The sequence below is a fragment of the Sander lucioperca genome, chromosome 2, assembly GCF_008315115.2.
Source record: "Sander lucioperca isolate FBNREF2018 chromosome 2, SLUC_FBN_1.2, whole genome shotgun sequence".
In the NCBI taxonomy this organism is placed as follows: Eukaryota; Metazoa; Chordata; class Actinopteri; order Perciformes; family Percidae; genus Sander; species Sander lucioperca.
Genome location: NC_050174.1, coordinates 11708716 through 11727179, shown reverse-complemented (window position 1 = coordinate 11727179; position 18464 = coordinate 11708716). Strand labels below are relative to the sequence as shown.

The 18464-nt window shown below is 38.0% G+C and overlaps 1 protein-coding gene and 1 long non-coding RNA gene across 4 annotated transcripts in view; one reads left to right on the top strand and one right to left on the bottom strand.

Moving 5' to 3' along the window:
- The window catches only part of LOC116056546 (pikachurin), a 29861-nt gene extending 16235 nt beyond the window's left edge, over nucleotides 1-13626 (bottom strand). For 2 of the 3 annotated variants that reach the window (XM_035992464.1, XM_035992466.1), the window contains exons 1-7: nucleotides 13023-13626; nucleotides 8214-8323; nucleotides 3019-3105; nucleotides 2770-2796; nucleotides 2429-2546; nucleotides 2185-2320; nucleotides 68-231 (exon numbers count right to left, since the gene is read on the bottom strand). In XM_035992464.1, the coding sequence (XP_035848357.1) occupies nucleotides 68-231; nucleotides 2185-2320; nucleotides 2429-2546; nucleotides 2770-2796; nucleotides 3019-3105; nucleotides 8214-8323; nucleotides 13023-13128 (748 nt within the window). In that variant the 5' untranslated portion in view covers nucleotides 13129-13626. The remainder of the gene's footprint in view (nucleotides 1-67; nucleotides 232-2184; nucleotides 2321-2428; nucleotides 2547-2769; nucleotides 2797-3018; nucleotides 3106-8213; nucleotides 8324-13022) is intronic. The other variant, XM_031308680.2, reaches the window with a different exon arrangement.
- The window catches only part of LOC116056551, a 112683-nt gene that overhangs the window by 62257 nt on the left and 31962 nt on the right, over nucleotides 1-18464 (top strand). The gene's annotated exons all lie outside the window — the stretch shown is intronic.

The window sequence follows — 18464 nt, the reverse complement described above, 5'->3', positions numbered from 1 at the left end:
AGGGAGCCGAGACTAACCATTCCTGGCTGTCACATCACTTGGCTCAGAGATCAACGTTCAGCCTTACCAGTGCGCACAGGGTTGTTGATGTGGCTGGGTGGGCTAACTCCGTGCACGTTGGCCGCCCTGACAACAAACTGGTACTCTGTTTCCGGTAATAACCCCTTCAAAACCATGGAGTTAGTCTCAATGGGCTCACGGATATATGTCCACTCTGTGTCCATTTCTGGCCTGTGAACGACAAGACACGCAAATATATCTTATTTAATTTTTATTTTCTGATATTGCAATTACAAACAATATGTTTCCACTTGTGACATTTCACAAACTATGAGTGGTCTTTAGGGGATTCTTTTTTTTTTTTTTTTTACAAAAATCATAACTCTCAAAACAACTTCTAAATAATTGTTTTGAGGATGATGATATGTTTTTGTGAGGGTTGTTTAAAAATTCTGATGTGATCTTTCACTTTATTGTGTTCCTTCTGCTGTTGTATGCCTTTGAAAATGTCTAGAAGTGATTGCAAAGAGTACAATTACTAAGTTTTCAAACAAAACAAAACAAGGAATTAATTGAGTTTTTTTATGTTGTTTTGTTACTATTTTTGAGCCTCTTTAAGTCTTAACGCATTATTTTCTGCTTTAATCAGAGTGTTGTTTTAAAAAGTAGAGCAAAAAACAAAATGATGAACTCCTGAACTTTATTTTTTCTGCCTATCATCTCCTGCTTCCATCTCCAGCTGCCATATTTGTGTGCTGTTTCTGGGTGCCTGGAGTCACAACTATCTGTTGAATAGTCATTTCATTACCAATCAATGTCTCTCTTCAGCAATGCCTCTTTTGATGTAAGGGGAGAAATATTTGCCTCTGAGATGGCCCTTTTGTGTGGAAAATGTCCCTGCATGCAAAAACAGACACTGATTTATGTCTTCTCTGTCACAGTAAGTGACAGTTTCTCTGCCTCTGTCTCTTTGTCTTTGCCTAATCTCAGGGTCTTTACCACAATAGGCAACACAATTGTGTTTGATTTTCTTTATTTTATTTTATTTTAAACAATTCTTATGGAGGCATTTTTAAATTCAATCTGCCATTTTTATTTATGTCTGGCAAGGACTCCAGGCAAATTATTTTGGACTTTCTTGACATTGTAGTCCGAGGACCCGTCTAGACATGGGAGGTTCTTTATGTGTGTGTGTGTGTGTGTGTGTGTGTGTGTGTGTGTGTGTGTGTGTGTGTGTGTGTGTGTGTGTGTGTGTGTGTGTGTGTGTGTGTGTGTGTGTGTGTGTGTCTCAACTGATCCTCATGTCAAAACACAAATGGTTGGATTAAGCAGAGCAGCAAAGGCCTCACGACATTCACTGTAAAAGAGAGCTGTGTATTCTGTATCATAGTAATGTGACGATGAGTGGATGCAGAGACTCTGATTAGGGAGGCTGAATGTGCAGCTATATACATCTATTCATGAACACCGATAAATGTTTGGAAAGAAGAAAAGTGTTAATATCGTATGACATATAACTGCATCACTGCATCTGGCCAAGATTTAGTTTCAGCACATAACTTCATAAAACCACAACTTGTTGTTTTAATGTTTCAGTTTGTGTACAGAATAAACAAAGAAAGTACAGAGTGTTAATTAGTGAGCTTTGAGGTGCTGGTAGTCGTATTTCCGAACATTCGTACAAAGCCAGGCTAGCTGTTTACCCTGCTTCCAGTCTTTATGCTAAGCTATGCTAACCAGTTGTTTCTCAACTAACTCTCTGCAAGAAAGCGAATAAGTGTAGTTCCTAAAATTTTCCACATTTGTAATAATGGCCGCATCAAACCGTTTATCAATTGAGAAAATGAACAGGAAGATAAAACCAGGCCGCCTTTTCCTTTTCCTCTTACAGCCAGTTATGGAACATGGATTTTCTTGTTCCATCACTGGCCTGTTCTTTCACTCTATGAAACGGCCACTTCAGGCTGCTCTTCACCTGGTAAGTGTATATATGGGCTGGATTGATGGTTGATGGCGTATATGTGTGACCTGTGTGTAATTGAGTGTGTGTGTAAATGTATATACCTGTAAATGTGTGTCTGAGTATTGGCAGCAACCCTGTGCTGGTGAGGTCACAAAAGGCCGGTTTGATAAACATGAAGCTGCGTTAATTGCTTTCTTGAGGCAGATCACTCAATGACTGACCTGATGTAAGCCACCAGGAAGTGAAGGACAGGTGCGCTTCCCTCACTCTCTCCTGGCTGCCATGACAATGCCAGCTCTGTGTCAGATACAGCCTTGACAACAGGCTGAGTGGGGGGTGACGGCGGCATGCACATGTCTAATGATACAGAAAGAAATTGAATTCAGTGGAAGGTATTGACAATACTACGGTATAAATAATAGTATCAGCTGTAAAAATGGATTACTTCTACTTGCATTTTCTTACCATGTGAAGCAGTGCCGATGTCTCTGGGCATGCTGGGTCTACCCTCCCCTGCCCAACCATACGCTCCGACAGTGACTCTGTACTTAGTGTTCACTTTAAGGTTACCAATGTCCACATCCTAGAAGACGGCATATGGGTGAGTGAGGGTAGAGATACAGATAGATATGGAAAAATAAGCAGGAGCATATCTGCAAGGACATTTAAAGGGAGAGAAAAATGAGAAAAAAGACAGGAGCCAATAAAAAAAGAAGGAAAGATGGTGGACGAAGAGATGGGGAAGACTAAATTACTGATTAGGGATTGTTTCAGAATCTGAGTGGAAAGTCAAGTCAGATACTCACAAAGCTTGCTTGTCCGTCAAATTGCCCCTTTTGAGAAAATAAGAGCAGAGGTATCCATAAATGTTTGAGTGTATGTATTTTCTAAAATCTTGCAAGATTTGATGGTGGATTTAATAGTCATTGTCACCAAATATTAACATATATTGTCAACAAATCCCATGAAAAGATAGATCAAAAGCAACATTTTTCTAAGCACGTTCACCACTGATTTTAAACATAAAGCAGCACTGTTAAAAGCTGTGAACTCACAGTGGTCAGCATGTCCAAGCTGAGAGGCACCTCCATCAAAGACGCTGTACCCATTGGATGGCCATTCCTCATCTCTGTGTAGAAGACCTGAAAAACATACAGACATGGTCAAAGAGAAGACTCATACAAACACAAAAGTCTCAGATTCTTACTGTTTGACTAAAAGTCAAACCTATTCCGGCAGTGTTGAGTTTGGCAGGCATTCATGCATCTAATGTTTACGTGTATTAAAAAAACATTTATTTGACAGCCATCCCATTGTCAAGTCATGGCTGTGACAATGTAAACACTGTATAATTAGGAGGCAATACAATGAGGAAACAGGATTATTTATGAACTTCCAAAGTGATTGGCCAAATGAACGTCTATCTGTGAGTCCTGGGGAAGCTAGGTAGCTGACTAATCCTCTTAGTGCAGACATATGGTCAAAAGCAGAGCACACACAAACACTCATACTGGTCCACACTTTGTTAATGGTTCACGCAAAACAAACACAAGAGAGTAAGGAAAGAAGGAAAGAGGAAAGGAAGGAAACTGGGTTCTGGCAAGCCATTATTATTAAGACATTAAGACAAATGCCTCACAGACTGCCACTGTGTTTTTTAAACAGCATCAAACGAAACAGTTTCAGACTGTTAACTACGCAAGCGTATTATGGAACCCAAAAATAAAACCGAAAGGTGTTTTTGGTGGACATTTGAATATACGTAGCGTTGAGTAAAAAACTGAACAACTGTAACATTTGCTAACGGACTCAAACCTTGACTACCTGTGTCTCACGGAAACTTGGCTAACTCCTACAACTCCTTTATCTGTATTTAATATTCCGGGTTATAAGGTGTACAGACGAGACAGAAGTCAAGGGAAAGGCGGTGGGGTTTTGATTTATGTTAGGGAAAGCATCCTAAGCAAACAAATAGATATGAATGAAAACACCCTGGAGTGTGTAGAGGTTACTATTACATTGTCCCCCGAAATGTCTTTTTTGTCTTTGCAGTTTATCGCACACCTACTGCCACAAATAATTTTTTTAGCTGTTTATCTGCAATCCTTAAACTACATGAAAGAAAAGAAGTTATACTTATCGGTGACATCAACTTAAACTGGCTTGATAAATCACGCAGAAAAAAGCTTAAGGATGTTGCAAAAATGTTTAATATGGTACAAAAGATAAATAAACCCACACGAATAACGTAATCTTCCCAAACATTATTGGATTTAGTTTTTACAAATACACCAGAAAGGATAACTAAAACATACAACCTGGTTACTGGTCTGTCAGATCATAATCTTACACTAGCTGCTAGGAAACTGACTAAATCACGGTACAGGGACCAAAACTCAGTGAAAGGTAATCCCACTATATCATTTATCCCAAAGAGAGATTTAATACAAATTGAGAAGGAAATAAAGCAAACAAATTGGAAGGACACTGTTGAAAATAAATCCTGTGAGCAAGCATGCAATGAAATAATATCAGCCCTCAAATATATTATATCAAGATATACAAAAATAATGGCCAGGAAACCTAGAGCTAAACATAGATTGCCTTGGTTTAATAGTAATCTCTGGGAACTAATGAAAAAATGAGATGCCTCTCTAAAAAGGTTTCTAAAATCGTAACTTTCGTTTCGTTTCGTTTAACTACTGATCATCTAATCTATAAAGGTCTGAGAAATAAGGTTACAATGCAGCTTAGAAAGGCTAAAGCATCCTTTTTCATTGAAATCATCAGAGAAGCAAAAGGGAATAGTAAACAACCATGGAAGAGCATTGACAAAATAACTGGCAAGGATAAGCCCAAGTATGATAGCATACAGCTCAAAATAAATAGTGATATTCAAAATGATAGCCTAGCTATTGCAACAGAATTTAACAATTATTTTTTGAATTCCGTGGAAATACTGGGTCAGAATTTTACTAAAAAAACACCTAATTACTCCTTAGTGTGTGACAATGCTGATTTTATTATGACACCCATAAACGATATAAAGGTTGGTCAACACTGACTAACAGCAAATGGTCTTGATACTGCTTTCTTAAAAACGCATAAAGAATCTTTGACCTCCCCTTTAACTAAAATACTAAATAAATCTATTAATGAAAGCTTAAAGCTTGCTATTGTAACCCCTGTGTATAAATCTGGTGACAAACAAGAGGTTAGCAATTATCGACCTATTAGCATCCTTCCGGTCATTTCAAAGGTCATTGAAAAGGTTGTAGCAGAACAACTAATTGCTCACCTTGACTCTAAGGCCTTTTTTACACCCTATGCAATTTGGATTCAGGAAAAAACACTCAACTGAAACAGCGTGCTGCTACTTCCTTGAAGAAATTAAAAGAAATTTAGATCAAGGTGGAGTGGTGGGAGCAGTTTTTCTTGATTTAAGCAAGGCTTTTGATACGGTTAATCATGAGATACTATTAAGCAAATTGGCAAACTACAATCTTTCAATAAACACACAAAACTGGTTCAAAACTTACCTGAGTGGACGACATCAGTGCATGCAGGTGAACAATACATTAGCAAGGGTCAATCTTAGGGCCGCTGCTTGCTGCTTTTTAGTATATATATAAATGACCTTCCACTTGTATGTAATGATATTGATTTAATAATGTATGCAGACGATACAGTGCTGTACACTCATGGGAAGAATGCTACAGAGGTTGCTTTAAAATTAACAAATGTAATGCATAAGGTTGCTGAATGGCTACACAACTCATGTCTCACGAATATTGAAAAGACAGTAACCATGTTTTTTTTTAAAATAGATGCAAACTTACAGAATGTCCTGAGGTCTTAGTAAATGTGCATAAAATTAGAAATGTGGACGAATTCAAATATTTGGGTGTTACCCTGGACCCAACTCTTACCTTTAAAAAACATGTTAAAAAATTGAGTAGCACACTGAAATTTTGAGGCATCGAATACCTACTTAAGTGCAATGATTGTTCCACACTTTTTGTACTGCATGACAAGGTGGTCTCAGGCAGGTAAAACAGCCTTAAGACCACTTGAATCATTATATAAAACAGCCCTTAAGATCCATGACAAAAAAACACGTCAATATCACCACTGCAAAATAATCACTAAGTACAATATTTTAAATTTTGGAAATTTGATAATGCATTCGAATGTTTGCTTACTTTTTAAAATCATTCATAATGATGTTGCTCCTCTAAAAAAATGTATTACGCTCAACACAGAAAAAAAAAGAGCTACTCGGTCAGCCACTAGAGGAGAGTGCAATATTCCCAATCTCAAAACTTCGTTTGGCAAATAATCCTTTTCTTTTGTGGCCATAAATCAGTGGAATAATCTCCCCACACACCTTATTACATGTACAAATCCATGAAGTGATGTGACTGTGGGACATAAATCATGAATTAGGGCTGAAAAACAGCACTTCTCTGTTTTTTTTTTCAACCTGGCTTTTATGTTCCAAAAAGAGAATAGCATTGCATTCAGAAGTAACACTACAGTCTGACAATCACAATTACAGAAGATCTTGAGTGAACTTGTGCTTGCAGAAGTGGATGAATTACCTCGCTGGTTAGATTTTAGCGTCTAGGTGATAATTTTTTTCTTCTGCTTGTTACTTATTGAAGCAGCTTGTTGTTTTGAAACAACTGACCTTTCTCTTAATAGTGTGTGTGTGTGTGTGTGTGTGTGTGTGTGTGTGTGTGTGTGTGTGTGTGTGTGTGTGTGTGTGTGTGTGTGTGTGTTTGTATTGGGAGAGGTAAGGATTTTGATTGCATAGCTTTGTTGGGGGGGGGGTTTAGGAAGGGGTGAACGATTGAGCACGATAGTATTTATTGTAAATTAGGTGTGACTGTGGTTGTAAAATTGTATATGTTGATGTTTTGTATTTCACTTGCGTGGAATTTTTATTGTTTTACTGACCTGCCAAGGGACTACAGGCGGAAAATAGCACTGATTTTAAACATAAAGCAACCCCGGTACAATGCATCTCTCCTTGTTCTTATACAAGGTTAATGTTAACTTGTGCATTGTCCCTGTTTAAATAAAATAAATTATAAAAGAAAAATTATATCTCACTAAAAATATTTAAATTATTCAACATTCAAGAGGACAATGGGCACTTTAAAGTGATGACAGAGTAACAACAGAAAGGAAAGACACTTTTTCAATTCAAGTCCACTTTGTGTAGCACAAACCTGCCTTTTAATATTACAAAATGTATGTCCATTATGTTTCTACCAAGAAAAGCAAACCCCACTTTAGTACTCAAAGCACAGGGTGGAGCAAAACATCTATTGACAAGACACTAAAATAAAGATTTGTGACCACATCTTTCAGAGCTATATTGCCCCTTAAAAAGCATAAATTTAGCAGTGAAGAGGTTCCGTCAAAATACTGGAAATTTCGAAATATCAATCTAGCTCTCAAGGCCATCTTACTGGACAGAGGATTTTACAGGCACTTTAAAAGCAGGGGAAAAAAAGGGGGGGGGGGGGGCAACCACGTCAAGGGCTTGCAGAGGGAAATAGACCTTTTTCACAGCAGACATATTGACATGTAGTAGGAAAAGTACAGGTGTATTCTAAACCATTAATGATGGCTGCATTCCACTTAGGAGAGGTCCTGGTATTGAGCATGCTGACTCACTGAAATAGCTTACTGGGACACTTGATGGAATTGAGCCATCGTTAAGGTTATCAATTTCAGCTGTGCTTTTCCTACTATGACAAGTCAAAATGTCTGCTGTGAAAAAGGTCCATGGGCATCCACTCAGAAAAAAAGATCCTTTCTATTAATTTTGAAAAAGAGTTCTTGAAAGGAATCTGTAGGGGCAGCCCGCTGTTTGTAAAGCTAAATGTTTTCTTTTTCTCTTGGTCTTGAACTGTTTGTCTGTTTTTCTTTAAATTTGTAGGTGGTACCCAACAAGAAAGCCATCACACAGAAACAGCTGCTGGCACACCCTGATATTAACTATATGAAGCATCTCACATTGAGACTAATATGAACAATATTTAGAATAATTGAAATGGAAAATATATGTACTTAAGATGTAACCCAATACATGTCATTTAAAGATCCCGTTGGTGACTGATAACAGCTAACAGCTTTTTATCTCAAATATTTTTTCATTACAAATTGAGCCGTCACATTCAAATGAAAATAATACATTTTTATTATTGTATTTTAATGTAAAATCACAGTCTGTGATTACCTTGTATCCAGTGATGGTGCTAACATGTCGCCGGGGCATCTTCCATCGTACACTAAAGGCAGTGCAGTTGACTGTCTCCAGCTGGATGTCCAATGGAGGACTCAGACGATCTGGTTTATTCAAACACACACAAAGAGGCATAATCAGTGAGGAGAACACAAGATATACAAGTTTAAAAGTGCAAGTGTCACTGTGACAATAGGCAGACATAGATTATTGAACCGGAGACAATTAATGTTAGATTCAGATGGCAGCTTCTCAGCATCTCAGCTTCTTACAATCTTGATGTCAGCAAAAAATATTAAACCCTAATTTAAACTTAAAGCTGTCCTGATTGATATTTTTAGATTAACATAAACAGTGGCTCAAATGTGAAAAGTGTTGCTCGGACGAGGAACCTACAGAGAATTATCACCCAACCCTACAGTGTTTTAGCATCTTTAAGCTCTGTTTTGGTTTTCTGAACGGCAACTTTTGTTTACTCTCACCACTCCCATCAGCAGCAGTAGGCAGCTCTGAAAAACCCACTGTTAACACCAAGTAGCAGACTGACAAAGGTAGCGACTATAGCTGGTGAGCACGGTGAAGCCCGTAGATGTTGATGGAACCCAAAACTGAGCCGCAATAAGAGTGAATATTATATTCAATAACTGAACTCTGAATTAATGCTAATGTTACTCTGTATAGGATGTCTCAACGTGTAACTGTTTGCCAACGTTCATCAATGCAAATACGTCAATGTTGTGTTTACAGCTTGTTTCCGATGCTCCCAAGTGGGCAAATAAAATGCCAATGGAGGTTTAATAAAGATAAAATATTTTTAAAGATTGTATAAGGCCGTGTTGCACAAGCTGCCTTCTTATTTATGTTCTCTACTGGCGCCCAAAGCTATCGGTAGCTGCACCCTTCGGTCACACGATTTATGTCAGTCCTCGAACCCGTACTGTTTAGTGAAGGTGCTTTTAAAGTTTGTGCTCCGTCATTTTGGTGTGAGCTACAAATTCCCCTTAATCTAGATTATTTTATTAGCATAGAAGATTTTAAAATTAGGATAAAGGACTTCCTGACCACTGAATGCACATGTCCTGTTACAGAATTCAGATTTTCTTAGTGTTTAATGTAATTTTTCTCTTTTGTATTAAATCTGTTGTTTGCTGTTTGTTACTGTATGTTGAAACTTTGATGCTGCTGCCTTGGCCAGGACTCCCTTGTAAAAGAGATTCTGAATCCCAATGGGACTATTTCCTGGTTAAATAAGGTTAAATAAAAATAAAATAAAAAATAAAAAAAGACACCTTTACAATTTTAATCCTACAATTTCATTATGTGAAGATTATTTTTGTGTATAAATATATATATTGAAAACTCATTTTAGTTGTTTTTTTTAGAATAAGGGAGAAAATTGCCTGCAGATTATATATAAACGTTTTGTCAATAGTTCCAAGACATTTGAACAAAAGCAATTGTGTTGCAATATGTTTCCAACAAGCCAATGATAATTTAAACATAACCTACACTGTATTTCACCTCATAGTCTATTTGAAGGGTAAAAAAACGACCATTTAAAGTGGCATAACCTGTCGCTAGATGAGCTGGTATCTAATCTTAATTGACTCTGGCTTCAAATGTCATTATTTTATACTTCTGTGACACTTCAAGAGATTGTTATTGCACCTTCAGTATCCATCTGCAGCCTGAAAAGCCTCTTTGAGAAGTAAGAGCTCTAGAGGTATAGATCATCAACACCCCTTATGACCTGCTGTATATCATTATTATTATATTACATGGCTTTAATGGAGAAAAATGAGCAGACAAGGACTTTTTCAGTCTCATAGGCATACGCTTCATGTCATACCATTTACACAAAGTAGAGGATTGTTACATCCAGACAATGAAGACGCTCCTTAAAATAGTGTATAACAATATACAGTAGTAGCTAAACATTATGCTTTATCAATTAATTTTATTTTTGACTTTTTATATGCAATATAAGAGTAGATTCATATATGGCCTGATTTAGGTGACAAAAGGACAGAATTCCCTGGTACACAGACATGGGGATTAAATTGAAGTCTCATGTAGTTACAGCGCTGCTCTTTTCCACTTTCCTTTTTCTCTCCTACTTCTAGTGACTCCCTTCTTTTATTTCCTATGCTGACCTCTCTCCTGCCCTCCTGAATCCACTCGTCTCTTTTCTGCTTTCTCAAACCCTTCTCCCATGTTCTTCCATCCGAGCGGGTAATTCAATATGTCAGCTGAATTCCCCAATCATCCATATCTCCCCAGGAGTGCGGCCCTGCGAACATACGGGTGAGCTAAACTCACAGAATTAGAACAGATAGATAGGGGAATTCTCAAATCATCATTTTTACATCCATCAACATATCATTTAGCAACGTACAGTGGCATGAGTAGGTCTGGATGAAAATGTTAATACTCAGAGGGACTAGAGTAAAAATATGAATCCTGAAACTGGTGGATTATTTTTGGCAGGTAAGACTTGATTCTGTATTGATCCTGCATCTCCACAGGTAGCCTTGCAGAAACCACAGAAGCTGTTCTGAAGCAAACTGCATCTTTTCAGCAACACTGTTTTTTATTAAGAGATCACTGTTCAGAAAAAGGCAACACGAAGGCACGGTGTCAGAAAACCACCCACTTTCATGCTCTGTTAATAAAGAATAAAGCAACGGCTGCAGAATCTCAGGCAGAACAAATGAAGAAACACAAATAGGCCTTTTCCAAATCCACCAAATACAAGTACACTAGATTAACAAACACCTTCTTCCACAGTTCTGTGATGTTTCCTTTGAAATAACTCATTACTCTCTAAATCTAAGTTTGAAGTATCGTCCAAATAATAGCTTGACTAATACTGGATTTTTGAGGCTAATACTGATATCTAAAATTGAGATTTAAAAATATCCAATAATGACATATTTTGCAACCAAGATAAACGTGTCAGTGCTCTCTGATGGACAAACTATGGAGACACTCTTTCTACATTATAAGATATTTTCGGCATTTGTCTATAGCAATGTCTTATTACGTATTGGCTGATATATTGACTGATACTAATGAATCTGTAAGAAGCTAATATTGGTTTAGTTTTAGTTCACTGTCTCACTGTTTGTCATGTTTCAAATATGTTAATATGGAGCCTTTTTTCATCTGTTTCATAGGGTGTTGACAAGAGCTTTTAGGCTTTTCAGGCACAAAGCATCTATGTTGAGGATTCAATGCTCCGGACAAATTAATACTACTCCAGTCAAAAATCAAAAAAGGTGCTCTCATAACACTTGCTCTCACTTGATCAACAATGGGCCCCAAATCAGACATCTTCTTTAAGAGCAAAGCACCTGCTCTATTACTCTGATTCTATATCTCAACTTTCAGTGTCAGTCATGTGGTGCTGATCTTTCCAGGTCTGAGTCATCCAAAAGTGAATGACCACTAATGCCAATGTAATTGATATAGAAACTTTGAATATGAAGAGACAAACTGTGAAATGCCATCTCCTTTCTCAAATATTTTTATTGTCTTTCACCAAACAATATTGTTTGTACGGAATAACATAAAGGGTTTAAAAGGCATGGTTTTTATAACAAGTTTAGATCTACACTGCAGTAGGAATAAGAAATAAAGCTTCTATAAAATAATTCAATAGCTTATTCTGACCGGGGAGAAAGCTGTCAAAATACTGAAAAAGTAAGACCACCTTGGGGAAAGACGTCATTCAATCTTAACTCTTTCCTACTACCAGCTTTGTTGTGTAAAGGCTGATGTGATTCATTTGGACATTGAGCCCTGTTGACATCTCCCTCCCTCAAAATGAAGCCTGAAAGACCTCAAAACAAGTACAAATGTCACTGGAAGTTATGAAGACAGAACTACAGCCTTCCTCTGTATGGCAGTCCCAACTGTGGTTAGTTTTCTGTGCTGACAGACTAGCCTGTGGGTCCGAAAGAGGGAGGGTGAAATACGACAGAGTCAGAAAGACTGACAGCGAAAGAAAAAGGAAGTGATGGAAAGAGGAGGAAAAGGAAAGAAACTGGGATGGAAAAAGTGTTCAGGGTGACTGGATATCAAAAAAAAGGTAGAGACAGGGGGGGGGGTTCTGCCAAAAGGAGTGCATTGGCAAATGTGTTGATGTGTGTGTTGTTGGTCTAAAGCTGAATATTTACTTTCCTGTCTTTCTTTCGTTGACAAATGTTTACATATTTTGTACAATTCTTAAAATATGTGGACAGTTTTTATTAACACAAACAATGGCATTTCCTTCTTAGCCATAAATGTCCTGCCTCAAACCTATCAGAATTTAAAGTGTGAAAATGACAGTTATCGTATAATTTCTAGCTCACCGATTATGATTAAAATGTAGTTTTGTGCGGCTGCTCAGTGACTAAACGCGCCTCACAGAGAGAGGGGTGGGGACCTTTTTTTAAATGACCTAAGTGACATGCTGCTCTGGAGCTTTTGTTGCAGAATAACCACTTCTACGCTGTATGAACAGGGTTTAGGGTTTTCAAACAACCAAAGTTCATATTTTTCAGCCTTTATATCCATAATCTAGATTTTAAAGGACTTAAAAAGTTTAAAATGGTCACTTAGATTGTTGTGAATTGGTGCTAAAATATGTTTTAAATGTGACGTGACAAAGTGTAAAAGCTGGCTTTAGGCTACTGGTGTAATCAAACAAATAGAAAAATAAGCACACACTAATGCTGCCCTCATCCACAATTTTTCATTATAAAGTATTATCATTATTGTTATTAGAAATCTGGTATAAAGGTCAGCGGGTAAACTCACCAGATCTCCGAGGACTTGATCTTCTTGCACAAAAGCAAATGCTGGCTGTGCATATTGCAAAGAGAAGTAAGTATAAAAGACTCCTCTCTTTACATGTAGATTCCATTTCTTCTTCAGGTCGAAAATTTAAAACGGTCAAATGTTCATTTTATCACACATTCATACGCGCCTGTAACTGTAAATGTAACTAACCCCTTTGCTGATAAAAGTTTACTCTGATAAAAATCGTTTTCTTTTATCCCAGTTTATCCAGAAGTTGGCGCAAAAGCCATCCGAAGACAGGCAAAATAAAAGAATGCCCAGAAGAAGGGGCAGCTACGGTTTGACACTGATAAGATTAGAGTCTGCAAAAGATCATTAAGTTGGAAACATTAACGGACGGACAGACAGCCACGGCTGCAACAGGCGCGCTGACAGACGATGGAGAGGGTTGTCCCGACAATAAGCGCGTAATGCGCAACGACTAAAACAATTGAATGATGGGCACGATCATTTTTACGCATACATCTCGCTTTGGTGTCACGCTCCGGTCTTAAACAGCAGATGAGAAGGACAGCGAAGTGCATGAACGTGGGGCCATTTAGAGCTAAGAGGATAACGAGCCTCTAATCCGCACACTGGACACAGATGGAGAGCATGTCTTGAAGCAGGGGAGCCGCTCAGGCAACATACAATGGTGTGTGTGTGTGTGTGTGTGTGTGTGTGTGTGTGTGTGTGTGTGTGTGTGTGTGTGTGTGTGTGTGTGTGTGTGCGTGCGTGCGTGCGTGCGTGTGTGTGTATGTGACAATGACCAAGGAAGGCAAAACAATGAATCATTGATTCATGTTAATTAATTAATCTGTTGCTGTACTCATCAATATGTGACAACTGGCGAGCTGATTATGTGTTCTAAAGTGTGGCCTCAACCTGAAACAAAGAAGTAAAGTTTGAATGAGAGGAGTGGTCTGAGTATGTTTAAACTTACTATGTGCACTGCACATGCCTGCGCGCGTGTGTGTGTGTGTGTGTGTGTGTGTGTGCGCGCGCGCGCGCGTGCGTGCGTGTGTGAGCGAGAGAGAGAGAGAGAGAGAGAGAGAGAGAGAGAGAGAGAGGGAGAGAGAGAGAGAGAGAGAGACAGAGAGAGAGAGAGAGAGAGAGACAGAGAGAGAGAGAGAGAGAGAGAGACAGAGAGAGAGCAGCGTTTCATCCAAAAAGGCATTGTTCTTACCCAGGAGGGCCAAAGTAAAATAGTACCAGATAGGGACACTATTAACATTGATAAAGTGCAAGTATTATTTATGTTATATAATAAAACAATATCTAACCAGCAGCCAGGTAACCAGCTGATTTGTTTAGCCATTTTCATTTTCACTCTGCCATTTACTTAAAGTCCTTTACTTAGACTTAATTTTCTGAGCCAGAAATATTCTACCTGCATACAAAATGAGTACATAAGATCCAATAATTAGTCAAACCATCAATTTGGACAGAATAAGTAATACATGAAAATCCTTTTATCTAATTCTGATCCAACATTTTTGCCCTGACTCACACTGTCAGCTACTAAAAAGTATTTCCAAGTAGGAATTTACAAAAGACCCCTCAAGTAGTGTTACATGTTCATTATAGTCATTTTTTTATAATGATTCCATCAGTGCAGTAGCACAGGCCATACCACCCATTCTGACAGCATGTATTGTAAAAGTGGAATGGTAATAGAGGCCAAGACTGATTGAAGGTGAATACATCTATCTAAGACATATAGCTCACAAGACATGATTTCATCTGAGTGAGGTTAGGACATGTCAGCTCTAATTGTTAATTTCATATCCATGCATTTATATAGTGTGCACACACACAGACACACACCGACAGCAGTGAGTTACATACCAAATTGCTATAAGGATATTTTTGACTTCAAATAATGTATTTGTCAACAATGCAATGACAGTATAACATAACACATGTAATCATATGAAATGTCTTCATAGGAGAGGTTATAATTATATAAAAAATCTCTACATCAATAAAGATTTAAAATGTCCTTATATCTGCATTATGGACAATCAACTAAATAATAATACTATGTATAAATGCTGCATTACAAGTCTTTTTTATGTTTACCTATTTCCTGGTGTTGTTCGACTTTATGATATGCAGCAATACGTTTAACAAAAACAAACAAAAAACAAAAAAGACAATCACACCAATCATACTCAGAGACTTTCAGAACAAATACATTATATTAGTCTTATTGTACATTGCAGAGTTGTCTTAATTTCCATTCAGCTTGCTTCCTTTCTTCTCCACATTCACATATGAAACTTGTATTCACACATGTAGTCATACACTCTGAGTCACAGAGACTAAATATGAGGTTTCTTCACCTGCTATCAACAAATCACAAAATATTATACAAACAGCCAGATCAGTACACCTCTGCAGAGGTCAGATTGAGATACAATCATCACTGTTTTAGAGACACTTGTGGACAAAAGGAAGATGCTCTAAAACATTTAATTTTAAGTTTACCCTCTATCAGGATTCAATTTGTGGATTTAAAATATGTAACAGGAAACTAAGGTTATCACTGATACAATGCCCTCTTTTATATTTTAGGTCCAGGGTTGGCAGTTGGAGCTTGTGACACACTTGAAAGAAATTCAACAATGACACATAATCATAGTGTTACATATTAATTCAGTTGATAGTACTTCACTGTTCAGACACAAGTTAGATATTAAATGATCCTGTTGTAGCCTTTGTTTTGTATTTATGGAATCATAAAACAATTTCAGCGACAGAATTGTTTTCTTTGGATGTAACTTTCAAAAACTCAAATCAGCAGCGTGGACTGACATACTGAGCACCAAACTGAGGAGAGCTTTCAGGGATGTCGATAATGTAACAACCTAAAGGGAAACTCACTGGTTCCATCTCCTGGACAAACACAAACACACAACACATGACGGAGAGACTGAGGAGAAACAGAAAGAGAAACCCATGCACTGGCGGGTGCAGCCAGCCCAAACCAAACCCTATATTTTCACACAAACAACCAGTCCATCTTTCTCTATTTCTTGGAAACAAGCTTACTAAAACTAAGAGGGAAACACAAGGTAGCTGTCATACTAGCCATGTCCAAATAAATACAGTATTTCTTACTTTTTATTCAATTAAAAACAAGCAAATAAACCAGATGAGTGGTTTAGAAAATTGTTTCTCTCAGTGAGAAAAACAACAGCGTATAGTCAAAGGCATGTGACATGATTTCTTGGATTTTTGGCGAACTAATTTGTTCTTTCTCACCACACTGCAAAGATCACTGAAAATATCAAGATAAATTGATTTTAGTCTTTATTTGCATCAGTAAGTTTGTTCTTTTGCACACATTTCTGTTCTGCTGTCATACCCCACAAAACCCCTAGAAAAATCAGTTTTACATGTTAACATATTGAAGAAAAACAGTTAAGAAGATGCTGGGCACAGGCTGGAGAAGATACTGTACATCTTGTTAACAGCACACACACAAAATAATCACATACATTGGTTTCCTTTAGATGATAGTGGTAGGGACATTTTTTAGTTAATTGTATTACATCCTAAAAAAATAAATTAAAAAAAATGGCAGGTTCAATGGCACTAATGTATTGAATCAATGTATCCCAATTTGTCTAAAATCTGCTTACTTGCGTCTTTTCATTACATAGATATCCTTCATAATTTCAATAAAGTCTGTTACCGCAGGTGGTTCAGGCTGTAACCATTTTCTTACTTGCAGGCAGCTAATAAGCAAAGATTTCTTGTTATTACCACATTGCACATTGTTATAATAATCATAACAATGAATACAAAATTGCATTCATTCATTCAGTCTTTAAGTTGTTGTATTTAAAACAAAAGATAAAATAAGAAAAAAAACAGAAAGGATTACTCTCTGGTGTGAGCACCACTGTTGCTGTAAATGTGTAATAAGGTAAACAGTGGCAGCATTAAAGTCCTATACATGCACGTGTGTGAGCAGTCGGCACATCTGGAATGTTTAGTGTTTTCAACCCAGTTTCTAATCTGCATTAGAAATCACTGAATGTAATGTTCTCAATCGGAAATCAGACATTTAGGTTTCACACATCTATCTAGCGGGCAATAATGTCATACTCATTACAAAACTGGAGACAAACATGGAGTAAACGGTCTATTTGACCCCATCTCAACATTTCAGAGCCAACTCCCAGTGGTTTATTTTAGCAGACGACATCCACTCTCACAGCTCTCATAGCCTGATCACTCTCACCCCGAGGCTCCAGCAGCACCAGAATACACATGGTGTGGATTACATTGTAAGCACCACTGTGGCTCCCCACAATGATCCATCCACCACCCATGTGTATTCAACAAAATCATCAGCAAGGCAACTTCTTATTACTTACTTACCCTATAAAAAAAGTGTATGTCCTACAAGTACCATGACAAAGTAAATCAAGGGTATATACCAATTGATTTGCTAATAACTGGGCAATTATGTTTGGTTATTTTCTTATTTTTGTAGATCCTATTCTAAATGTTAACTTGAAGTCCCAACCTGAATTAAGTGAATCCAAAGAGTCCACCACAGTTAAAGTTGACTTTGAGGGGTTAAAGGGGATCACTCTTTATCCTGCCCTGAGCCATAACTCTGGCAGTTGTTGGGGAAATTAACAAGCTGGCTGATATTATCTACCTGCCCTGGCATACGTTACACAGGACTAAAGGCCGTTTCATGCTTCTGCGTCGAATCGACGGCGTACCCCCATAGACCCCTCTGCGTCTACGCCGGACCCTACGCCGTAGCCTGACGTGCACCTCTCGAAAAATGTAACTACACGTCGCAGCGACGCACGTCGCTCGGCCATGGCTTGGTAGCGTTGCATTTCCTCTGACTCATTTCCTGGTTCTCCTTCTCTATAAACAATATGAAATCAAGGAGAGGGTTAACTTTTCCTGCTACAGATTTTTCACCGTGGTCAGAAAACACAGGGGAGACACTTTGTTTCTCTCACTATGACTCTAGAGTCGGTACTCGCTCTGAAGCTAATCGCCGTCACTCTCTCACTTCTCCCTCGCTCTAACACACTCCCCACACACACACACATGCCGGCTCGACACACACACCAGCGCACAAGTATAAACATCAGGCCACTTACGTAGACTACAGCGAAAGCTCTGCGTGGAGCCTCCACACAACCATAAAACGGCCTTAATGGTCTACAGCCATGCTGGCTCTGTGAGGCTGTACTTAGGCACAGCAGTGCTTTGAGCAAAATGCTATCATGCTTACATGCTGATGTTTAGAGTTTTTTTTTAGTTAGTTAGTATGCTAACATTTGCTAATTAGCATAGACTGTTAAAAATAATGGACAAAGTTTCCGGGTCTAAAAAGTGATGCCAATGCGGAAGTGCCTTAAACCTGCATTCTATCTAGTT